Source organism: Stegodyphus dumicola, chromosome X1 (assembly GCF_044657685.1).
Source record: "Stegodyphus dumicola isolate Sdum_Otavi_A_Nest chromosome X1, ASM4465768v1".
NCBI lineage: Eukaryota > Metazoa > Arthropoda > Arachnida > Araneae > Eresidae > Stegodyphus > Stegodyphus dumicola.
The window spans coordinates 126,852,637-126,879,084 of NC_140780.1; the positions used below are offsets into that span (position 1 = coordinate 126,852,637).

The 26,448-nt window shown below is 34.2% G+C and overlaps 1 protein-coding gene across 1 annotated transcript in view; it reads right to left on the reverse strand.

Moving 5' to 3' along the window:
- Positions 1-26,448, reverse strand: part of LOC118198024 (uncharacterized) — a 286,163-nt gene that overhangs the window by 162,226 nt on the left and 97,489 nt on the right. The window contains exon 3 of the mRNA XM_085807216.1: positions 15,838-15,980. Coding sequence (XP_085663342.1) covers positions 15,838-15,980 — 143 coding nt within the window. The remainder of the gene's footprint in view (positions 1-15,837; positions 15,981-26,448) is intronic.

A 26,448-nucleotide genomic window follows, 5' to 3' on the forward strand; every position in this document is an offset into this window, starting at 1 on the left:
AGACAAAAAAGCAGTATTTAAAATTAGAAATAATGTCAATTATTTCTAATTTTAAAAATTAGCAATCAAATTAGAAATCAAAATTAGAAATAATCAAAATTAGAAATCAAAATTAGAAATAATCAAAATTAGAAATAATAACAATTGTCGATAAAGTAATAACAAGAAAGTGTCTGTTAATAAACTATTAACAGTTTCTAAACCCAAAGCAACTGGCGCTTAATTTTATTGGATAAAAAATCATAAGTTGAAATAAATCTTGCACTGTGAATTATCTCATGAGGAAAATCTTTTGTTCAATAACACTTTCCATGCAACATTCAGCAGCTTCTTTGAAGAACACGTGTTATACAACGAACTATGAAGATTATACACAATTTATCGACTTCGAAGTAGTCGATTATGCAGTTGATAGAATACGAGCAATTTGACTATACAGTTAATCATTTATGATTATGCAATTAATTATGTAATTAAAGTGAGCTATTAATCACGTAATTTCGGGACGCAATTTATTATGCAGTTGCAATGGGCAATTAATATGCAATTCCGATAGGCAATTTATTGTTCAGCAATTAATCGATATGATTTAGAATCAGCCAGTTAATCTTTAGGCAAAAAAAATTTCTTTTGCTATTAACTTTGCGAAAATAATAAAAAAGCCTTTTTTTTTAAAGTAGAAATGAATTGCAGTACGTAAGAACTGTGCAAATGTTTTAACATGTAGTCAGTGCGTAAATGGAAAATTTTAAGAAAATTTAAGTTCACACAGACCTAAGTTACTGAAGTTAGATGAAAATTTTCAGTAATTCGTAAAATTTACAGTATATACGTCTTATCGCATATTAATAACATTATTATTATGTAAACAAAGTAGCACCACATTTCTTTGATTGATAACAATGGAAAAAATTGTTAGAATAAAATTTACAAAATATGTACTCTTTTACGTAGATTATTCCCCTTCATTACTTTAATAAATTAATATATTTACAAGCTCCCAAACCTGAGATGTTATGAATATACGTATTTACGTGTAAGTACATTTTTATTTAAATGCAGTAATTTATACATTAACATCTGAAACTGTTAAATATAGGTAAGAAGGAATACAAAATTTAATGAATTATAAATGTATGATCAACATAACTACTCGTAGCCATGAACTAGGTATTTAGAGTTTAAACTTATTATTCAAAATATTTCCCTTGAGAATAATTCTTACTTCAGATATTTTATATAATTAGGTTTTCTAAACTTTCTACAGATAGGTTAATATTTAACAAATTCGCAGCTTCCAAACTTTATTAAATCGCGCCAGATTTTTTAATGACCAAAACTTTTCTGGGTATGATAAAAGACTTGACAAATTTCCGTAACTTATAATTTTATAAATATTTCTCAGACGTTTGCTCAAATCAGCGTCTTAAATGCTTTAGTTTGTTTGCTGTTTGGCAACAGTTCCACTGATACGTCTATAATTACTTTAATTTGATGGCAAACTTTATGCCTGGAAGAGACCCATAATCAAAATGATATCGACCTATTAATAGCTGATCATTAATATATGACATTAAGAACGAAATGGGATCACGAAGTTGCGCATAAAATGGCTTACCGTAATAGTCAATTCTAGGTATACAGTCTAAAAGTATTGCTTTTTCACTTGGAAGTAAAATTTTTCCGAGGCGTTTAATTTCTTAGCAATTTCACGAATTCTTTAGCTTCAGAATTTTTTTTCCTTGAACTAAAATGGAATTTGATTCCGTAGGAAACACATCTGTTATACCTGGATGTGGAATTCGACAAAATATATTAGTGGCTTATTGAATTAAATTCTCCTAACTTAGAAAATTTTAAAAAGAGTCAGTTACCTTCTCTATACTTCATAACTTTTCCATTTGTCATGAATATAATAATTTTACTGCAGCGAAATCTCTCACAATTATTTTCGCGAATAACTTATATTCCGTTAAATATTAAAAAGATCACAAATTTCAAATATTTTCCAATTTCCAGCATAAATGATAAATTAGTTTTTATTTTTTAATAATTTTTACTGTCACCTTTACTGCGGCAGCTGATAATTCTCTAAAACATTTCCAAACTTAAGCTGAGCTTAAATGTTTTTTTTTAAATAAATAAACAAGCAAATAAAGAAAAACTATAAATTTAAGCGTGAATTTTATTCGCGAAAATTATGTGTAAAAAAATTTCATGTCAATGGAGGTATTATAGGCTTCTGGAATAAGAAAAATGATCGTTTTCCTAAGTTTTCAGAAAAAGCCATCCGTTACCCGTCAGTACTTGCAAATGATGTTCGATGCCGAACGATTCTTTTATACATCTAAAAAACGTTTTCGCAACAAGGAACACTGGATTAAAAAGAAAACACTGTGGCCATGAAGTATAAAATACCAAATAGTTGTTGACTTAAATTAAATATTGATTGATCTAATACAATGGTCCCGATAACGCTGCCTGAATCTGACAGACTTATAAATGAACCTTTCATAACATATACATTATAATGCTTAAATGTACACTGCTAGTTGTTTTAATGACTACTTTGTGACTGACAAAACAATTTTTTGTCTGTTTTTTTCCCTTTTTCTTTTCTTTTTTTAGATCTTGATGTGAATCCTTGGTACTGGCGAAATTATTATCATAATACCTCGGGGACAAACATTTTCACGAAATTTTGAGTGTAAATCCTAGTCTGAAATTCGTGAGATTTAACGATGCACGCTTCCATGACACCGCAAATTTTGCATTTCTTTCCGCGATAAACTTGTAAAATCATTAGATTTATCGATGCAAGAAACTGAAAAAAACCTGCATTGCCATCGCCCAGGATTCGAACTCCTGCCCTCCCAATTACGCCTCAGACGTGCTATACAGTTACACCACAGAGGCTCGTGGAAAGGAGAAAGAAAATATCATACAGGGTGGGGCCAAATAAGACCTACCAATGTTAAACACAAATAATGGTTTTTTTGTATAATTACTTTTTTCTTTTTGTAGGTTATAATTCAATTCTTGGAAATTTATTATAGAACCATACATTACAAAACAACGCATTAAAATTATCGAGTTTTTCTATTTTTGTCAACGATCAATTGTTACGACGAAGCGTAAATATTGGCATTATTTTAATTCAAGTGTACTGTTTGGAGCGGTGTTATGGCCAATACAGTTATCAGCTCATATTTCTTTGAGTATGAGGATGGAACGCCGGAAACGATTTCGGGAGCTTCTTACAGAACAATGATTGGACAATTTTTGCGGCCAATGGCGGAGCAGAATCCTTTTTTTATGGGGATATTTAAAAGACAAATAGTATGTTAATAAACCCGAGACTATTAGACAGCTGAAGCAGAATATTCGAGACGAAATACTGAGCCTTCAACCAGAAATATTACGTGGTGTAATGGCAAACGCGTTAAAAAGAGCCAATCTCTGTATCGAGAAAAATGGTGGACATTTGTCTGATGTCATATTACATACATAATTTTCATAAAATATATTTAATGTATAAAAATTAATCAAAATAAATTATTATTACAAGAGTTATCCGTGTTTAACATTAGTAGGTCTTATTTGACCCTTCCTGTATAAACTTAACTAACGCATTTACAAGATCTATATTAAATTTCAGGAAAAATTTTAACTTGGGATAATTTCTATCTTTAAAGAAACTGTGGTTTCTTTCTATGCAAATTACGTTTAGCGTTCTTACCTTTTAAAAATAATAAATGAATGCCATACAAGTGGTCACATTTTGCGCATTTTATATTTATGTTTAGCGGAAAGATTTAAAAGACATTTTTGCTGCAAATCTACAGCGGTGGGTAAAATTAATAGAATATTCAATCTAACTTTTGAGTAAGAATTGGGGTGAACTATAGTTTAACATTTTCTCTGAGGGCTCAGACATATATATTGCCCTATTAATTGCAGTAAATAAGGTTCTAAGGAATTTAGTTTACTATAGAGATTCGAAATTTGCTACTTAATGCTGAGCAGTATATGGCAGACCCGTAGATCTTTTCTTCTGTTCCTTGATGATTGACTAGTTGACTAAATGGCTTCAATACATAAAACATTAGTCTCTATAGTGTACGTAAACTATTTAATATGCTGTTTACAATTTTAACACTAAAACTTCATGAACCACCCCTAAGACAATGGCCTACAATTCCATATAATTTTGTTCTTTTGCTGAGGTTATCGTCTTAGTGAAAATCACTGTCTCTGAGTAAGGCGTTATTCTATATAAACATCTCGGCATCAATTAAATGAAAATACAGGTGAAAAGTTGTGATACGTGAATTTACTAATAAAATTACGAATTAACTGAAAGTATAAGTATTGAGTAACCTAACAATAAGCTTTGAATAAAAATGTATTTTATAGCGAATTTTTGAGATATTATAAGTGAATACTGTTTTAAAATAAACGATTAAAGAAAGGGAGAAAACTTTGATGATAAAGTTTGTTCAGTAACTTCCAAAACACTGTCCACTTACTAAAATATTTATCCAGTGAGCGTGTTTGCGTTGTATTTTCATTAATCCCTTCTTTTTCTAAAAACATAAGCTTTAGTAAATGTGTATAACGTCTTAATGTTTCTGAAATTATGGCAAACTTATTTTAGCTTATATACAGACTATAGAGCTTCAAGTTAGGGAGTTTCCAAAGTTTCTTGATTTTATTTCTAGAGTAGAAATTTTAGTGCGATTTCTTCAGCATTTTTAAAGTAAATGCACTAGCAAACAATTCCAGACTATCTCTGTCCTAATCCGTTTTAAGAGGCATACGTTATGCTTAATTTCCAAATCAAATAAACACGACTGATTACTATAGCATTAAAAACAGAAATGAGGTCTCTACTTAAATTTTAGTTCGTGTTGCCTTACTAGGATGAAAATATAAAGCATATCGAAATTCAATGCAGGACTAAGATAGAAAATTTCAAGTTGAATTATATTGTCGCATAAATTTAATTATTAATGCAATATAACTAATTTTCCTTAAATATGTACATCTTTCAGGAAACTTTTAATTTGTTTTGAAATAATTAATTTCATGAATGTGCTGAAAGATCAAAAGACGAATCGGGTGTTTTCCCCTTCTTGCTTACTGTCTAAGCCCTCGTCAGCGAGAATACTGCGGTGATTTATATCGGTGAAAACTGGAGGAAGCAGTATTTGAACTCTTAGGCAGATGAATAAGAATTTTCCATTAGCAAGTCTTTATTGAGTAACTTTTGCAGTATGTGATTTAGAGTTAACGTGTTGATGAATCTCATCAGGTCTGTTGACAAATGTTTACCCATTGACTACAAGAGACCATTTCAAACTATCTAAAGCAGATGTTTGCTTTAATGGTTTCTTTATTTCCTAGCAGTTCCAAATAAACCATGCCTTCCATATTACTACGTATGCACAAAACCGGTACCTTTTTCTAATTTTTTAATGTGTAAGAGAAATACCAGGGCAAGAAAACATTCCTATTAGTTTCAAGATCGTCTGTTGCTGTTCACTGGGTGCAGTAAAACTTCTCCGTTATTTCCTCATGGGTGATACATGAATGTGACTGTATCAGCGTCTTCCGTTCCTCAATTTCAAACTGCCTCAGTCTTCAACTTCTAGACTTAAGATTAAATTATCCACTTTAGAACTTCTTTATCCTTCTCCCTCTGGAATCGGCATTCATTGATAGTACCTGTGTACATTGAAAGAATCTTCGTATCGGCTTCTGCAGCATTTTGTTGCAAGTGAAACTCATATAACATGTTATGGACAATGTGTAACTTATCATATGACAGAATTTACCTATGAATAAAATTAATTAAATGTTAATTCAGGGGAATCGGGAAAGGAAGGGCAATATATCAAGATTATAATAATCTGTAACAGTTCCGACTGCAGAATCTTTTAGTATTCTTCCATCTATTTGAACTTTAACAAACCAAAATCCTGCATTATTTTCTGATCAACTTAATAAATATACGATTATTGCAAAAATTACAAATGCAACTGCGTGATCTAGAATAGGATAAAATAGAGTAGAATAAAATTATGAATTTTGGTGATCACCGTAGTATACATATTTGATAGTCTCGGTAGGGTGAAGGAGTAAATATTATTATAAAAAATGTAATTATGAGTATTAGTGTTTGTTTATATTCTCAGAATACCAGTCAATTCCAAAGATGTTCATCTGCATGTACATGATTACGAAGAAATAAATCATAGCATCTCCGTTACATAGTACAAAGGCAGTTATTATGGAGTATGATCATCACGTGCCGATATCCCAAAATCTTTCCATGGAATTCGAATAAAACGTATAAAATTTCCACCCACGCTTCTGGAAGGGCCAATATCCGCATTTGCAGGCTTCAGAAAGACAGCAGGCGTGCTACGACTCGAATTACTAATGCATTTCAAATATGTTCACTAAAAGTGAATTACAGAGAACATACTGACCAATCAATTTAAACGACACTCCATTTTCAAGCTATTGGTTCATCAGAGAGTAGGAGTTTGGTAGTCATCACTCATTAAGAGAAGCTCTGGAGCTGCAGACCTCTAAAATACCTTGCCAGAAGAGCTTAAACATCATCAATACACATACTGGAATGTGAAAAGACCTATGTTTTAAATATGTAGATCGGTATGATCATTTATCAGGATTTCTCCCCAAATAGCCAAATTACATTCGCAAAAATTAGATCTTTCAATGCCATTCCACGGGCAGTTGCGTATTTCAGACTCAATGCATGCAACAGTATGTTAAGAACGATTATCAAAACCGAATCTTTATTCAACAATGTCAGAAAACAGATTTGATTATTTGGGTTCCACTAGCGACATCATCATAAGCACTCCTTACTGAAAGAAGATGGTAGAGAGACTCAATAATCGCTTAGTACATAGGTTACTTTCCTGCAAATTTCGGTAATCATTAACATTATTTATTTTTGTGTTAGAGGCTGCTAATTAAATAAGGTCAGGTAAAAATTGTCTGATGACTTTGTTTCGGCAACAGAGACAGATATCTGGCTTCGGACGCAGTAGTAGCCCTTAAACGACCTTGATCTTCCTAATTACGAATATTTCGAATACTAAGAAATCGCCTCCGTTTCTTAAGATGTCTTCAGTTGTAAAAAATTAATTTCTGGAGAAAAATGACCGACACTGCCCAACGTTTAGTCTTCCGTGTATTATTCATCACTTAAGAAATACCATGTAACTTAAGGAATATATAAATTTACTTACGGCTAGACATGTACATAATTTCAAATGCTCGGTCTTATCTCATTCGCTTGCATCCCGTTCAATTAACTCTTTGAATTATTAGAGACTCAGGTATGCTTCTCCAGTTTCAAATTAGTATACATGCTCATTTCAGTACGATTTAAAATCTGTATTGTGTTACGCACCATTTCTCAAGTTATTTTTCTATTTTGAATACCACTTTATAACAAGTGTATTTTTCGGATTCTTTACCAATAGAACTGTAAAGATATTAGTTTCTTCTGGAGCTGGAAACATCACAAATCAGCTATACGCTCTCCATGATTTGAACCACGAATATTTTAAAATCTTAAGTAAACACTCTTAATCTTTTACGAACCCTACCCTACTTCACGGTGATAGATTTATGAGAAAATTCTTCAGTTTGCGTATGCTGTTCTAGTTAGGTATGCCAGTGATGCACCCCTTCTTATGTATAACTCGAATCGTCCGATTGTTAGCTTGACGTGCTACTAGTTACACCCTGCAAACATGCATGGGAGAAGTATTCTCTACTTAAAGGACAAATGCGTAAAGAAGAATGAGATTCAGGCTGCCTAATCCAGGTGGTAATGAATTATCACCTGCCATATTTTAGTCGGGCCTCACAACACAGACATTTAGATTTTTCGGAGTAGAACACCTGAAAAGTCCCAATTGCAGCCGGATGAGCTACAAGTTGCATGACTAGAGTATGCACTGCTAAATGCAGTACCTCCGTATAAGACTCTGGTCTTTTTTTTTTTTTTTTTTTTGCTGGTGTAGGAAAAACTGTGTATTGGAAAGGTTTTTAAATTCTTTCTTCGATGTCACTTTTACAGTTTTGACAAAATTTAAAGCTTTCTTTCGAGCTAACGTTCCAGCAGACAGCGAAATTTACCCATTTTAGGACTTAGTATCGACAAACTTCAGGCTTATTATAGCGGTGGAAACAGAAAAATCTATATTTTATTTCATCACCTTTTACTCACTTTTATGTTTTACGGAAATAATGAAATGCCGATAACTTAACTCCCTCTTCAGTTCCTAGCTCCAGCCTGAACAACAGAAAACTTGCTGCTAAATATTTATTTTACGGGAAGATTCCACGATCTTTGTACCTGGATGCATAAGTAAGGCTTGCTGCCGCTTATTGGTATAAACAAAGTTCGTCATTTTCCAGGCATGCTCAGTTGGTGACGAATCTGAAAAGCGTGGTAAGAAAAGAGATAAGCATATTTCAAGAAAGGCGTACCAAAGTGGGTATAGGGCCCAGGAATGAGCAATGCCAATCGAATAAATCACTTTGCCTCTTTTGAATGAAAAATGGCATATAAAATAGTAAGCAAGCAACACAAAAGAAAAGTTCAATAACTAATTGTTCCCAATATAACAAAGGCTTGTATGTGTTCTGTGTCCTACACAGCGATGTGGTTGACACATGCAGGGTTGCATGTTAGAGTAATGCTGTCGCCATCGAAAGCGTAAAATATCATCAGAAACTACAGGAAAGAATTTATTTTCAGTACGAATCCATAGGCAGTCACTCATTTCTTCAATGGGTCGTTTTAGAAACCACTTTAAATGACGAAATCCATGACAGAGGAGGAAAGATAGTTGCTAAATGAATGCATGTTACTTTTTAGAGATGGGTTTATACATCTTTATAGACTTCTTCGAGGTAATACGGGCTCATTTTTGCAACAGGGTGGCTATTCGGTCTATTAATGCTGCTGTTCTGATGTAATCGCCCGAAAGCGGGTCTCATTAAAATAGTTTGATGCTTAGGTAAAGCAGGCGTTGTGGCAGAGAACCACAACACCCAGTTTATGAAGGAAAAATAGTACTGTGTAGAATTAATGGATCTGAGATTTAAAATAAAATCCTAGGCCACAGCTATGCTGGCCTGCACAGTAATCAGAACCTGACGATAAATTTAGCTGCTTAGCTGAATTAGTACGGTAATTTCAACTTGCTTCCCATAGGCCTAGTGCTTCGTAATCAAGATTAGTTGACTGTAAGAATGGTACATGTGTAAGTTTTCCTGGCATGGTAGGCTATGAAAAAACAATACAACATCCTCTTCCCCACCAAAAAAGGGAGCTACTGCTTTTTTCTTGATTTGATTCTTGATCAGAGCTTTAAATATTCATTACATGAATTTACAGTTTGTCGTTATCTTCAATGCCACATTTTCATCAAGTGAATTTCTATCAGAGTTTTGCCCCTTTAACAACAAACGTGCTGCTATGTGATCTATAATATTCGAAACTAATACTTTTGAATCTGTCTGTCACAAATTATGTTCAAATGAAGAAGTGTGCCTAATTAAGCAAATTTTACTCCTAAAGGTCTTTGATTTATCTTGTGGAATCCTTGATCTGATCTTGCGGAATCTCCTTCTTGAAGCCTGTGAAACACATTTGAGCAGAAAACTGGAAAACGTGATTCCGGAAAGAACATTTGATAGGAAAATCCTTAATAAAAATTAGAATAAAGCCTAAAACTAGTAATCATAAGAATTGTAAATTGTTACTTACAATCAGGATCGAAGGGGGAACTATATTAATTGAAATTTCCAAACACTTCAACTCAGATGTCTCAAATAAGCAGTAAAAGATGAATATATTTATATAGATATCTTAAAATACAAGTTAGTTTTGTTTAGTTTATCAAAATTATTACATATTCACGTTATGCATTACTGAAGTCATTTTAAACTTCATGCTGTGAACTTTAACGAAGCGAACATAGTTGTGTTTACCTCATAATCATGTTCTAGCTGCTTAACATTTGGTCCCTGTGGTATAGCAACTTAATATAATATAAAGAGAAAATTGAGTAACACATTGATTTAAACTGCTTTTCAGTTTACAGAACAGAAAAAAAATTTGCAAAGTGCGAATTTAAAATAATACTGCTTATTAATCCTTTGACAGTGTAAAACAAATTTAAGTATTAAGTTGCCAATTAAATTACAAAAGGGTTTCTTTCGATTTTTACTACTTCGTTGAAAAATTCATGCAAAAGCCGATTCGTACTACTTTAATATCACTGTTACCATTAGAAAGAATTAAACTTAATTAATTTATTATTAATATTTTACACTTTCCTAAATTTTTACATAAGAGAAGATATAATGATTGCTTATTCATATCTTACAAGCGAGCTAATTAAAGGTGCTTTTCTTAAACACCTAAAACTGAAACCAACAATTGAATAATCATTCTAACTAGTCTTGTAGAATAGCAAAATTTCTAAGGAATTTTATTTGTGCTGGAGGTGATTAAAGAAATATCGTGACAACTTTTCAAATATTGGAGAGATTAAACGAATTTATTTCGTTTTGAAACAAGTCCCATTCATTGACCATTCACTATATGTTAAGCATATTAAAACACACATCGAGTAGAGAAATTTGTTTAGTATGTTCGTTAATGCGAATTTTTATACCTTGAAATAAATTATATGAAACGCGTCACATGAGCTTAAAATTTCTTCCCTGAAATAAAGTGATTTTAAAGCTCTTCATAGTTAACTCTAATTAATGAAGTCAGATTTAAAACTCGCCATTAAGCAAATTTTCCAACTTTAAGCGCTGATTAATTAATGAACAGTTTGAAACGCTGATAAGATACAGTAGTGAAAATAATCAGTTTATTTTAATTATAAGTTCATTTTATTTTTTGGGGGGGGAGGTCCCATTAATAGCTATTTACATGAATATAGCACATATGATTTCGTTTCTTATTCACTTACCTTTAATATAGCTGTTCACTTGTGAAAAATAAAGATATACCACACTTTTTATCTCATGCAAAATTATATGTAAGTAAAGCAACAGAGAGTAAGCATTTCATTAATAGTGATATTGCTTAGTGTTACAGAGTAAATATTTTGTGGTCATAACTAACACACAGCAAAAGGAATCAAATCATGTTATAAGGTATTTCTCCCGCTTTCCTAGCGTGCCTTCGTGGTGTAGTGGTTCTGCACATTGGGCCGGTATTCCAGAGGTCCGTGGTTCGATTACCGATGAAGGCGATTGCTAATTTTTCATCTCTCCGGCTTTTCCAATTAACCTAATGTCTCTACAATATTAATGAAGAAAGTACACTTCATTAGAAAATATTACTTGTTTCTAAATTAATAGCGGAAATCAGTGACCTGAAACAACAATTTAGACTAAGTTCGAAGCTTAGGTTAGAAGAAAGATAATGTGCTTAAAGGGGAGAGGTAATTACATAAAGCAAAATAAATGAACAAGTCTCTTTAGTTAATAATTTGGAGCGTTCGCTATACTTCCTTCTTTCAAAGCTACACCTCTAAATGTTAGAAGAATGGGATAAAAATCGTTATCCATTATCATGATAGCATGAATACATATTACGGGTCACCATATACAGAAGCCCTACACAGAAAACGCTAAAATGCCTACTAGGTATTAGACATTATATTAAAGAGCGGAAAATAGTCTTCTAAAGCTATCCTAACAATTAACCATAATGGTAAAGGAGTGGTACCCACGTCCTCCGTCACTAAACTAAAAGCTAACCTTGATCGCGAAAACCTAAAACTTACGACAAGGCTCATTATTATAGTTGAATGCTAATATGCTAAAGATTAGGAAAGAGCTATTTCGCAAATAATTCTTCGAACGTATTTTAATTACGAACGGATTAATATTTTTTTAAACATTTAAAATTAAAATGCGTTATGATTCACGCAGAACATTGATCTGCCTTTCTGGTATTGCATTCTTAGAGAACTGTGTAATAAAATTTTATAAAAATTCGTAATTTTAATTTCGCTTACAAGGTATTGATATTATAAATACAAATCGAAATGTAAAATGACAAGATTCGGTCTGATTAATTAACTATTAAAAGACAAAGCCAAAGGGAAAGGCAAACGTAAATACACATATGTGCAAAACTATGAAAATTTTCACATTACGTAGAACTTCTGAAAAACTCATGAGCAGATTTTAATGAATTTTGTTATAAATACTTATAAACACTATTACTTATAAACAGAGAAAGACATGTACCTTTCAAAAGTCATTTTATGCAAGCATGATTATTAGTAAAGCTCATAATTCAAGGATATATAGAATACAGCTTGTGATATTGAACTAAAATGCGTCTAATATGAGTACAGTCCTCTCTCACAGCCAGATAGTCCCTCCAGGTCGACAGTATATTGGCCAGGAGGCAGTTGAAGCATTCCTGTGGTAAATGATCCCACGTTTGCAGAAAAAGACAATTTTCAGCTTCGGGATAGTTCTCGGAGGGGAATGACAAGATGAAATTCCGAGAACTATCCCGAAGCTGAAAATTGTCTTTGATTTTGTTGACATTCCATTAATGTTATGATTAATGATTATACTACTATCTTTGAAACTATAAGCTGCTTACGTGTGCACAATACAAAACATATATATATATATTATGCAAATAATTCTGAAGCATTAATGAAAACATATGGTTGAGTAATATCATTAAGTAATGACATGATTATTATCTTACAATTGTCAGCAATGTTTTTTCTTTTTTGTTTGCTCTATTATGAGATTTTTAGCATATTTGTACAAAGCAAAACTATTTTCTTTTTTTTAAAGTAGCAAATGTGAATTGCTAAGCCTCTGTTAAAAGAGCACACTGGGTTTTTCTCATTTCAGTGCTGCAAAATGTGAGGAACGAAATAATTCTCCTCTGTAAGCCTTTCAAGAAATATTCAAATTTCAATTGTGAAGTCTCATTATTCTTTCTATCCTCAATTCTCTAGGCTTTAAAAAGAAACGACACTTTTTCGTGATACTCCATTCTGAAATGCACAGAGAGAAAAAAAATCATAATGCAAACGGGTGTAATATTCATAATTAAATAAGCTCCTTGCTCTGGAATTTTACACCGCAGAAAAGAAAGCCGTCATCTACATCGTCAGCGTGACAATAGCTCGTTAAATCTCGAAATAAATTTTATTTGGTGGGGATTTTCACACCCTATATTTATAATTAGATTCCTGTTTTTACCCGGAATACGCGAAAATGAATGAGCTTATCGTCCCAGAAATGTTAGAAATGCATTCTTTCTTTTTTTTCAAAACTTTGCTTCAGTTTCTGGATGTAACTAAATAATTTTTCTTTACCTTAGTAACAATCTGAGAGGCTTGTTGAAATGAGGATTACTTTTTTCTGGTATTTCCAACCAGGAATTCTTCAACTTTAATTATAGTATGAAAAAGAATACTTTTATTACATAATTGCAAAACGTGCTTTCATTTATAGCCCTATTATTGAAAAGGACAGACATTATGAGCACGATCAAAATCGTAAAAACAACCTTGTATTTAGCGTAAGTATATTGAAACACTCAATCGATTTCGAGGGCAGCTAACGGTCCCTCTTCATCAGGAGAAAGAAATACATAGAAAGAAGAAAAATAAAGGGGAAGGAGTCTTTTTTTCTTCTTTCTAGGTATTTCTTTTTCCTGATGAAGAGGGACCTTTAGCTGCCCTCGAAATCGATTGAGTGTTTCAATATACTTACGCTAAATACAAGGTTGATTTTATGATTTTGATTGTCAAATTAGCGTGTTTCTATTCTAGTCTATTATGAGCGCGATTTTAAAATAATAAAGTAAAATGTTAATAAAGTGATTTTGCTCTCCAAGTAGGATAGTTTTCTGATTTAAGTTTACTTTGATATACTATCATTTCCTGAAATATTTTCGCATAAAAAAATGATTTCAACGCTTTAAACTTCTTCAACAGTTCCACTTCAGACAGTAACGCAAATAAAAACTATATCAAAAGAGCAAACATCTCGGATTTCTAAACAAAAATCAAGTTGTTACGATAAGCAACTGAAGCAAATTTTCAGAATTTACTATTAACAGTCTGGTCTGAGGAGATTTAGCTACACCGCCCATTTGTCTTCAAGAATTAATGTCATATAAACTTCCCTAAACAGAATTCATTTTCTTTATAATCCTTCGAAGATAATTTATAAATAATACTTATATTGAAATTCAAAAACGGCGATACTGCTAGCTTCTTGTAACTGAGTTAATTAATCGTAAATCGCAATTTCAATAGCCAGTCATTGTATAACATAAAATAATTGGTTATTGTTTTGATTTAAAGCTTGTCATTTCAGAAATATATGTTATAACGTATGACAGAAAGCTACCATAGCAATCATTCAAAAGGTAATAGAGTTAAAAATGAATAATTAAAATAGACTTCAAACTGAAGCATGTCCACAGATTATCAGATTTCAAGGTTTAAGAAGACTTGCCGTTTGATTCAGAGAGTTTTTTAAATTCATACAGCGTTAGGAAAAATACTTTGTCCCATATTATTAATTTTTGTCTTTTTTCCCATTTCATACATTTTTTAATTAAGAAAGCAAATATAAAACTCTTCGTGTTCCCCGAAGTATTCCACGAGGCTTGCATTTCATACATTGAATTTAGTATTCGTTATTTTACAAGAATTTAATTGGTTTTTTCAGATTTACTAACAATATATTAAACTGAAATTCTGCATCTAGACATTATCTATGGTTGAAACAATTATTTTATTGCTCTAATACACCCTCTGCTTTACCTCTTTAGCCTTCATATATATTTTTCAGTTTTGGGGATCAAGTAATTTCCAAAAATGTCATTTCTTGAACTTATGCTTGATTGCATTTGAGCTTACGAATAAAAGAGATCCTTAATAGAATTGTTAAGAGAAAAGTTCATTTTCATTGCTTTGAAAACAAATGCTACTTTAAGGACTAGAAATTTACAGGCAATAATAAGTTTATTTTATGCTCAGACAATGTTAAATTATGTTTCCTTTTTAAATATTTCGATTTATGTTCTACCAGATTTTTAAAAATATATCAGTACAATTATTCATTCTGCTCTTTTTGGAATACATATTACACGAGACTCATTTAATTTTAGCCCACCAGCGGCCGAGCGGTAAAAGTCGCTGAACACTGGTAGTTCGGTCCGAGGTTCGAATCTCGCGAACGGGCTGGCTGCATGGGCGTTTTCGTGGATTTTCCCATGTGTAACGTGTATACGAGCCAGTTTCCCTTAGAAAGTCCTCCACGAATGCATCCCTCCCCTTAGGCAGATAGCCCTAGAGTGCTTTGCCATAATTAAATACACCACACACACCACCATTTAATTTTAATTAGTTTAAGTATTAAAAATTTGGTACATTTTAGAGATTTTCTGCGATAATATATAGAAAATAGGATGCATAGTACGATTGAAAGAACGAAATTCGGATATTTAAGGTAAATAGAAAAATAGATCTTTATAATTTTGTTTAGAAATAATATGTACATTTGTATTTATGAATTAGAAAATGGAAAATAAGTAACAAAAAAAAATCTTAAGCAGTATTCTAGCAGAAGGGAAACAAAAGTTAATAATGAAGCAATAAAGCAAAACATTTCGTGCAAAAATTTGAGGAAGTCAGTATAACAAAAAATCTATACTATCATAAAGGAAAAGGATGTGGGAGCTCCATTCAAATAAAATATACTTGCCTTCTTGTATGGGTCCTGTTACGCACAATTCCACCAAAAATTGCCTGGCTCCTGCAACGACATGATTGAATACCTTCCTTTGAGTTGGAGTGAAACATTGCTTCATATGCTCGTCAACACAGGACACACTGTCCTTTAGGGTGCTAAATAAAAAACGTTAATGATTGTTTATCCAGATACTAATTTGACAAATTAATAATTTAAGTTCATTATTGAGATTTTTGCTTTCCTATTTAAACCCACTTCAGGTTTAATACAAATGCAATATTTAACGAGTAATTACTTAAGACTTTCATTACTGTTTTACTGATTATTCCGGATATTAAACATACCAATAGAAATATCAGGTAAATTTTTAGTCTATCGTAATTAATCTAAACTTGTAAATAATAGCTGTAAGAAGCACAATTTATTTTACTTAAGGTATGATTCAAACTTTTGAGTTATGTATTCTTGCAAGAGTTATAAATAAATATTAAAATAAAAACTAAAAAGGTAGTCCATGCTGCTGTATGTTCCGTATTCATTTGTTTTAAGCCCAACAGCGAAGTCGTACTTGGTTGATTTGTTTACAAAATTATAAAAACGACTTCCATCAGCCACATTTGTTTATCTCAACGGAAAAGAATTTACGAGCTTTTACTGTAGCTGAAACGCTTGTGTCTCTTCTACCCTACCGGCACTCACAAAGTAGTTTTCAGCATAATATTTCAGTTCAGGCTATAAAATTAAATGTATTTGCTTGCGATTGTCCTTTACGAATGTAAAATACTTTTTCAATTTATTGTCATAATTAATTATTTGAATTGGTGCTTGTATGTCTAGATGATTAAACAGAAGCAATAAAATTAAATGCTAAAAATCCTGCGTAAATAATGCAAATCAGTTTTTGATGCTTTCCCCAGACATTCTAGGATTCATGTAAAAATTATTTAGTTTTGTTTATAAACACTACTAATTTAACTACCATATAAGATTGTCTGAATTTAGGGCATATTTGAGATTTACCCTTCTATACAAAAGAATACCAAAGAAATCATTTTACGACTAGACATACCATTTTACAGCTAAACTGAGAATTTTCATAAATCACGAAAGAGTCTCTCTTCGATTTCTCTCCTCAGATATCAAAAGAAAAGTTGTTTTCAATAACGTGGTAAATTTGTATTTTTACTAGGTGTCGTAGATAATTCAATTTCAACTGTGTTATGACTGTTTTGCAAAAGGGCTTATTTACCCTTTTTGTTAAATTATGTAAACCTAGAATGCCCACAAATTGCATATCTGCATCATCAAAAACTATTATTGGATTTGACATGTTTATCCTTCTGGCTACCGTCATGAAAAGTTTCCGAATTTACTTCTAATACGTAAATTTTAATGTCATATTTATATCATAAGGACGCTTTCTCAAATGCAGGTTTTAGTAAACTTGTGGGGAATGAGAGAAATTGTAAATAGATTAAGCTCTCTGCAGCTCAAAAAAGAAACGAAAAGGCAGACTAAATTTTGTCACAAATGTGGAGATCTTAATTCTTTATTCCGGAATGCGCCTTCAAGACAGATTGCTTTCTAACTGTACTAAACGTCGTCTGAACCTTGAGTAAATGACCGTGAGACTCAAAATTAGCTAATGTCTTATCTATGCACATGGAAACAAATTAGACGCTGCATTTGGTTTTGCTTTTGTTCTTTCATCAAGCATGCATTATTCACGGATTAAAGTTTTGCAGTTTCGCTTTTTTGTTTCTTTCCGTCATCAAATTTATTTTTTTTCTTGTTTTAGACTTTTTTCAAAGATCTTGTAATGCAACGAATTCTAAATAATGTGCGACAATGTGTCTCACGAAATTGTAGAAATTTTCTGTTGAAACATATGCAGATTCCTTTTTCCTTTATTCATTTAGATTTACCATCTGTTACTTGAAAATGGAAAATATAGATGGCGATTTAAACGGAATTATAAGGAATAGACAAGTATTTTGTTTCCAGCGCAAATGTATAGTCATTTTTAGTGACAAAGGTTTAGGTTTATGATTACTTTTCATTGTTTTTTAAATTATCTAAGATTTGCTACTGTATTATACTTACAGGTTTTAATCTTGTAACAAAACATTTGAGAACTATTTATAAAATTTATGATTTATAGATTTCATTACAAATACATGATTTGGAGTTCGATCTTGTTTAAGTTTAAAAAAAAAGTTCCAGAAATGCTTAAAATTTGCAGTTCAAATGATTAATAATTTACTAAATGGCAGTGTATACTTTCTGTGACTGTTTTAGAGTAGCCTTTTTTTACATGGTACTCAGATCTTTTACACCGGATGCAAAATTTCAAAGATCACTGTATTAGTGTTTTCTTTTATAAAGAAATAATAATTTTTATCACAGGAAAAGCTTAAATGAAATAAAGTTTAAAGTATTGTTGCGTGCGTACGGATTCGTTATGAAATGAATGCACAAGTCCGATGAAAAATGAGCAAAATTTATTATTATCACAACAAAAATGCTTAAATTTCCTCAGATATTCGTGCAGTATTACAATATCTTACAGTAGTTATCTTTTAACTACTCAAACGTTCAAGAGAACTTAAAATTCAAAACAGCTAAAAAAAGCTAATTGGCGAATTCGCTACAATCAACAAGAGCAGTTTTCTAAACAAACTCTTAAAACAACAACTGACTAACAACAACTGAATTGAGAGGTTTTCCTCCTTTTATAGAGGCCCCCCCAGCGGCCGAGCGGTAAGGTCGCTGAACACTGGTAGTTCGGTCTGAGGTTCGAATCCCGCGAACGGGCTGGCTGCATGGGCGTTTTCGTGGTTTTCCCCATGTTTAACGCGTATACGAGCCAGTTTCCCTTATAAAGTCCTCCACGAAGGCATCCCCCCCTTAGGCAGATAGCACTAGTATGTTTTGCCATAATTAAATAAATCAAACCATCCTCCTTTTATAAGATTTTAAATTGCGCGCGAGAATTTTCTGGAATTTTCTCGAAATAAAAGGAGATATATTTATTTATTTATTAAATGTTAAATGCACGCGCTCTTGTATTTTTAATTTTCCGGCTTAGCTTTCCTTTAACATTCGTCACGCGCTGCACTGCACGGAAAATAAAACAATTTAATTTATAATTCAACTAACATTAGCTATTTAAATACGAAATCCGTAACACTGCCCCCTTCCCAAGGACTGCACGTCCCGGGCAGTGCAATCCCTGGACAGGAAGCCAAACTTACAACTAAAGGCATAAATGCAATAATAAGCATTACATTACAATAACAAAAAAAAAAAAAAAAAAAAAAAAAAAAAAAAACATGAACAATAAATGCAATCAAATACTAAATACAAATCATATGCTATCAAATGCTAAATACAAATCAAATGCTATCAAATACTAAATAGAAATCAAATCAAATACACATTTAGAAACAAAAAGGACCATGGTCTTACATTATTTACACTAAGTAGTATGGCTATAGTAATGAGCTAACCTGTCGTAATGAACGACTTCAGGTTTAGAGTTCGAAGACTTACGGATCCGAATCACGACGTCATTCAGCCTGTTTAGGACTGTGCGGACCATCCCATGGTGACTGTAATGTAGGCCTGACTCCTTTTCTTCGAATCGGGTTCCACAACCACACCTTGTCTCCTTTGTTGACTCTATGTCCAGTAGCTCTCGTGTCGTATGTGGTCTTTGGTTTCTTTATCGCCAAGTTGACTCGCTTTCCTGCAGAACGGTTAATCACTTCAAACCGGGCCTGGACATCTTGGATGTATTCCTCAGGCGATGGAGGCGCATCCGTAGGGCGACCAAACAGGAGGTCACAAGGCAGACGAAGGTCTCGACCGAAGATCATCTGAGATGGAGAATAGCTGGTAGTCTTGCGTTTCTTTTCGATCCTAGTATGATTTTGGCAGCTTTCTGAGCTGGGTCTTTCACATGAGGCGTCGGCGTTTCCAGGCGATTATCCCTTTTGAGGATGGATAGTCATGCCCTCAGATGCTGAAAGCAGTTCGTTATTTTTCAAATCTAAGGAAAAATTATATTTCCTTAAAAAGTCCAATCCGAGTATGCATGGATCTGTAATATCTGCCACATAAGCCGTGGGATGGTAAGTGGCACATCCAAACGTGATGTTCACGTTTAATTTCCCAGCTATGTCGATCTTATCACCAGACGCAGTCTGAAGGGTAATACAGAATGGCGTCCAAATAAGTTTATCTTTAAACGGTTGAGCTAAATCCTTCCGAATGATAACATTAGCTCCTGTGTCAATGATCATATTGCATGGAACTCCATCAATATTCCCATTGATGGAAAGTCCGTTACTGTTGCCACTCACTGTAGAAATCTTAAGCGCTTTAAAACAAGGTTTTTCATTATTTGGCAACCTCCGTTCCTCGATATGGTCATTAATTTGTTTCCTGCGTCGTTGCTGAGAAATGGTCTCAATTTACGTACTCTGGGATATTCTGCAATTCTTTCGTTCGTGGCCTTCAGGTCCCCAATTCCAGCACTTTGGTTTCTTGCCACTCCTTTTCGATCCCATGGCATTTACTTGTCCGTTTAACCCGCCTTTCTTATTTTCCGTACTCTGGGGTGTTCTGCAGTTCCTTCATGTGTGGCCTTCAACACCGCAGTTCCAGCACTTTATGGCTGGTTTCTTCTCACCAATATTCCACCTCAAGGCATTCACTGGTCTTATCAAATCATCTGCTTTATTATCCATGCCCTGGGGTGTTCTGCAATGCCGTCGTATGTGCCCTTCAGTACCACATTTCCAACACCTTAGAGCCACTCTGTTCTCGCTCCTATTCCGTATCAAGGCATTGACTTCCCTGGCTAAATCATCTAAACGAGTCATCAATTGATCCACTGGCTCGTGGACTCGCATAGCTCTGACTGGGTAGCGATCTCTACGAGTTGCTTGCTGGACTGCCTCGAACTTCACGGCGTACAACAGAGCGCTTTTCATGTTCTTCACATCCGACATTCCTAGAGCCTTCTGTATTTCAGATTTCCGGATGCCGTCGATGAAGTATTAGAGGGACAGGATTTCCATTGTTTCTGTCGGGCACCCCGAAAAGGCGAGATGGGACAGCCTTTCTACATCCGTGGCGAGCTCCTGGAGTGTTTCGGTGGGCTTCTGTTGACGGGATTTTAATTGAAGCCTGCTGTAGTCTTTTCAACACTTCTCTCCAAAGCGCAGTTCCAACGCGCCGGACAGAGCCGGAAAGTCTAATCTCTTGTTTTCGGGAAGAGTCTGCAGGATATCCGCTGCGTCTGCTCTCAGAGAAGTGGCGAGATGACAAGCCTTAGCTTGGGAATTCCATCCATTCGCTTCCGCCACTATAGATTATTGTGTTTTATACACTTGCCAAGAGGTCTTCCCTTCATATGTAGATAAATTCAGAGAGGTATGAGCAGGCATGGGTAAAAATTTTAAACTATCAGAATTGCTCGATGTCGTCGCTACGATCTTCTTTAAAGTATCAACTTCTTTCGCAACGGCTGAAACCCTATCATCAATTTGTTGTTCGACGGCAGAAACTCTCTCTTTTATATGTTCTTTTACAGAAGAAACTCTTTCTTCTATTTCTTCTTTCACCGAAGAAACTTTTCCTTCAATTTGTCCAACTTTATTTTCAACCATGTCCATTCTGTTTTCCATTGCCCCAAATTTGTTTTCTATTATGCAGGTAATTTCTCTTTTCATTTTTTCTTGACCGGCTTGAACGGCTTTCATTTTTTCCTTAACGGATTCCTGGCCCAATTTCATCTGTTCCTGTCATTTCATTTCTTCCTTAACGGAGTTGACGGCCCCTTCCATCTTTTCTTGGAAAGTAGCAAATGCAGTCATCAATAGCCTGAATTGTTCTTCAATCGCTCTTTGTAATTGGCATTCAAAATCCCACTTCTGACACCAAAATTTTCTCGCGTGCGTACGGGTTTGTTATGAAATGAATGCACAAGTCCGATGAAAAATGAACAAAATTTATTATTATCACAACAAAAATGCTTAAATTTCCTCAGATATTCGTGCAGTATTACAATATCTTACAGTAGGACCAAGAAGATCTATGCCTAAAATTTCATTCGGAAATGTAGCGCGAATGCTATTTAAGTACCCGGCCGGGCTGTAATTAATATCATTTATTAACTGACATTGATTGCAGGACCTGGCATACGCAGTTACTATTTTGTATAATTGCGGGAAATATACCGCCTCGCGTACCCTTTTTAAAGTCTTTCTGACCCCTAAATGACCCGCTGTTTTCGCGTCGTGTAATTCCTTCAAAATGCTTAATCGAAGCGAGGCTGGGATGACTGGTTAGTACTCGAGATTTTCGTTTGTTGTTTTCGTATAAAATAATAAATTATCTATTATTTCATAGTTTTGTGCTCTTTTTCTTATCGCATCGATATCTGTGTGCTCAAAGCTTTCGGGGTCTTTCAAATAGGCATAGATACTTCCAAATTCAGGATCAGCTTTCAGTTCAGCGATAATTGTATCTCTAGAATCTAAAAATTTAAAGTCAACACAGCGCATTTAAGTTCATTTCCTTCATCGTCCAGTTTTATACGAGAAAGTACGTCAGCTACATTATTTTCCTTACCCGGTTTATATTTAATAATTAGATTATATTCTTGGAGTTTTAAAGCCCATCTTATTCACCTGGGCGTTAGGTTTTTCCCCGAGTAAAGTCTACCAACAGCCGCATGATCCGAAAAGACTGTTAATGGCGCTTTGCCGAAATAAACTCGAAATTTGTGTACAGCCATTAATACGGCTAATGTTTCTCTCTCTGTAGCTGTATAATTCCTTTGTGTAGGATTCAACGTTTTACTAAAAAATGCCAAAGGATGGCCATTTTGCTTGAGAATTGCACCCACAGCATAGTCCGACGCATCTGCTGCAATTTCCAGGTTTTCGTCCCCCTCCGGGAATTTCAAAACAGGGGCATTGATGAGCGTTTCGTTTAACCTTTCAAATGCGGTATTTGCTTCTGCTGTCCACGTGAATTTACTTTTCTTTCTTTTAATTACTAACAAGGGTTCAACAATATTAGCAAAATCTTTTATGAATGACCGATAATAAGAACATAGCCCAAGGAAAGAAGAAAGTTTCTTGGCGGTGTTGGGAGGTGGGAAATCCTTGATTGCTTTTATTTTTGTATCTTGAGTTTCTATACCCTTTTGCGAAATTTTATAACCCAGATATTTAAGTTCTTTAGTTGCGAACTTGCATTTTGAGGCGTTAATTGTAAGACCGACCTCTTTTAATAATATAAAAACTTCTTCTAGGTCTTTAATATGTTGTTCCAACGTACTACTCGTTATAATTATATCATCTAGACAGATTAAAGTCGAGTTTCCTAGGACAGGCTTTAGAACAATGTCCATAGCTCTCTGGAATGTTGACGGGGCCCCACACAACCCAAAGGGCATGCGTCAAAATGCATAAGTGCCCGATTTTGTTATAAACGCGGTTTTATGTATGTCTTCGGGTCTCATAGCTATTTGATAGTAGCCAGACGTTAAGTCCAAAGTAGTCATGTATCTTGTAGATTTAATCTTTCTAATAATTTCCTCTATAACCGGCAAAGGGTAAACTGGGAATTTAGTAACACTATTAAGTTTTCTGTAATCGATAGCAAACCTCCAAGCTCTTTTATCCGAAGGAGAAAACTCGTTCTTTTTCCTACATAGTACGACTGGACTCGCGTACTCACTATTTATGGGCGTTATTATTTGATTCTTTAACATTTCCTGAATATGTTCTTCTATGATTTTCTCTTTCTGTTTATCATAGCGATAAGGTTTAGTCCTACAGGGTTTGTCGGCAGTTAACTGTATCTCATGCGTAACAATTTGACAACTACCAGGCAGTTCTGAAAACAAGTTTGAAAAAGTACTGACCACTTGCTGGATGGCTTGGCTTTCATGGTCATTCAAATGGCTAAGGTCGACTTGCGGTTGTTTCACTGGTTTCACCACCCTCCGATCCATCTCCAGCACGATAGAACTTTATTGAAAATTGAGTTTGGCCCTCGCGGCCCTTAAAATCTCCATACCTAAAATAAGTGGATTTTGCAAGTTTTTTACTACAAAAATTAATACTTTAAGGCTTTCGTTTTGAACTTGTATTTTTAAAGATAGTTTTCCAATACAATGACAAGTTTGTCCTTGCGCTGCTATGATTTCTGTGTTTTTATTTTTAAATAATCGAAACCTATTAAAATTCTTCTTAAAAAATATCACTCATAAAATTACCTTCTGCTCCTGTATCGATGAGGGCTTCTACTGGTACATCGCCAACCAGGACTTGTATAATTGGTAACTATGAGTTCTTTACGATGACCGTAATTAAGTGTCTTCTTGAGGGTTTTTTCAAAACTTCCGGGGACTGGACCCTCGCTTTCACAGGCCCTTCTACTCGTTTAAAGCTTTCCTTTCAACTTCTGCCTTCTGGGTACGCGGACGGTTGTTTTCAAATTTCCTTTTTGGGCCTTGACCTTCGAGCTTCGATGAGTTAGCTTGATAGCTCTTTCCCCCATAAGAGCGGTTTGCATTTCTGGTCTTCTCATTTGAAGATTGCCTTCGGATACTTTGAGAATACGATGCCCTTCTAGCTTTTTCCGCTATTCTGCGATTTTGGAACTTGACCGCCAATTCGAAGAGTTCCTGCAATGTGCTTGGGTTTCTAATTTCGAAGTAGTCTTGAACAGCAGGTAACAATCTTGGTAAGATTATTTCAATAATCTCCGCGTCGGGTTTCTTCCCATACAGCATATCCGTCAGCTTAATTTTTCGCAGAATAAAGTCCGTCAACTCTTCTATATTCCGTTAATAAAAACTATATAGTTCGGCTTCTAGCCTTGCTCGATCTTTCACTATGGGAAAGGCCTTTAATAACGATTTTTTGAAATTTTCAAATGTATATGTCTGGCCTCCGAATTCCCCTAATAAAAATTTGCCTATATTCTTCCACCATAGCGAAGTCTGTCCTCTTAGTGCAGATGTGGCGATGGCAACTTTTTGTCTTTCAGGCACAGGGTAGAGCTGGAAGTGATTTTCAATGCCTTCTAGAAATATCGCCACCGAATTTTTTCCGTCGAAATTGACGTTTGGCTTGATTGACGCTCTCATCGTCTGGACCAGGTATCCAAATCCTTCCAATTGGCTTGCCATTTCTTGTTGTTGTCAAGCAGCTTCTATCCAATTTTCGGCCATTTCAGTTCGACAAGTGTTCGGGCGCCAATGTAATGTTGCGCGCTTCCAACCTGCACGCGACAATAGTGTTGACTGCTGAGAACTGGAAAGTAGACAAAGTCTTGAGAAGGGCTTAAATCCCTTTTTATTCAACTTTAGAAATTACAAATGCGTGCTCTTGACGCTCACAAACTACGCCGACCCGGCGGTAAAATAAAAATAAGAAACTAAGAAGAGAATAATAACAAGTGACTAACTACGAGGCTCTCTACACGTAACTAACCTTGTAAGGATCTTAAGTTTTACTAACGTTTATTTTATTTTAAATCTTTACTATCACTTCTTATTTTCTACTTCCGGCCAGAATTATAAGCGTGAAGGTTTTTATGCAAAGTTTGTCTGGCGAACGCCAAGTATTTAAGTGTGGCCTTTTTGCCAAGCGAAGGAGAGGAAGTCGTGCGTCAACGCAGGCCGCTTACCTTAGAAGTTACGCAGTTGCTGTTTGCCTTCCAGGCCAGAGGTTTTAATCCTCTTGATAAATTAAACGTATTGTAGTGTTCACAGTCTCTGTGCTACATACGCTTCCTGTTATTATAAGGCCAATCTTCCACGTGTATTATTCTAAAGTTAAATTAGAGTTTAGTTTTATTTTTATACTTTTACGTTAGACCCCGAGTGGCGGGTCATTGTATTCCGAAGTACGGAAGTTATTGTATATAGAGAAAAATAAAGGGTTTTGTATACCCTTCGTCTGTATCCTGTCTACTTACCACAATTAGTGAACATAGCTTTAGTAAGCTCTCTGTTCCGAGTCAGGTCCTTGTATGTTCCCGAAGAAGGTTAGAAGGAACATTGAACCTGATAACCTAACCGCGTTCTGAGATACCGCTGACAATTCAGCAAACTTCTGAATATTACGTTGAAAGATTCAACAATCTGCCGAGGCAAGCACACAGGCCGAAACGCGTGGTTCTTCAATTTCTAACTAGCCACCTCCACGCTCGTGAAGCAAGAAAGCACACTTTCGAACTCATTTCTCTTCTATTTAACTCAGATTACTTCCGCTGACAATTTGAATCCTTGCGCGTTCTACTAAAATTTACATACTCTGGCATTGGCAATTCCAGGGGAAAGTAAGACTTGACAGGAAAGATAGTTTAAACTTAAAATAAATGTTAGTTAAAATAAATATAAACCCTACAATTTAATAAAATAACAAATTATGAATTTAAATCTGTAACTTATAGTAGTAAAGAGAGATGAGTCTTAATAAACGCAAAATTCTTAATATATGTAAAAGAATTTATAAAATTAGTGTTTTCGTCTAGTATATTTATTATTGATATCAATGATTTTATCCACATTGTTTTTATCCTTTATTTTAGAAA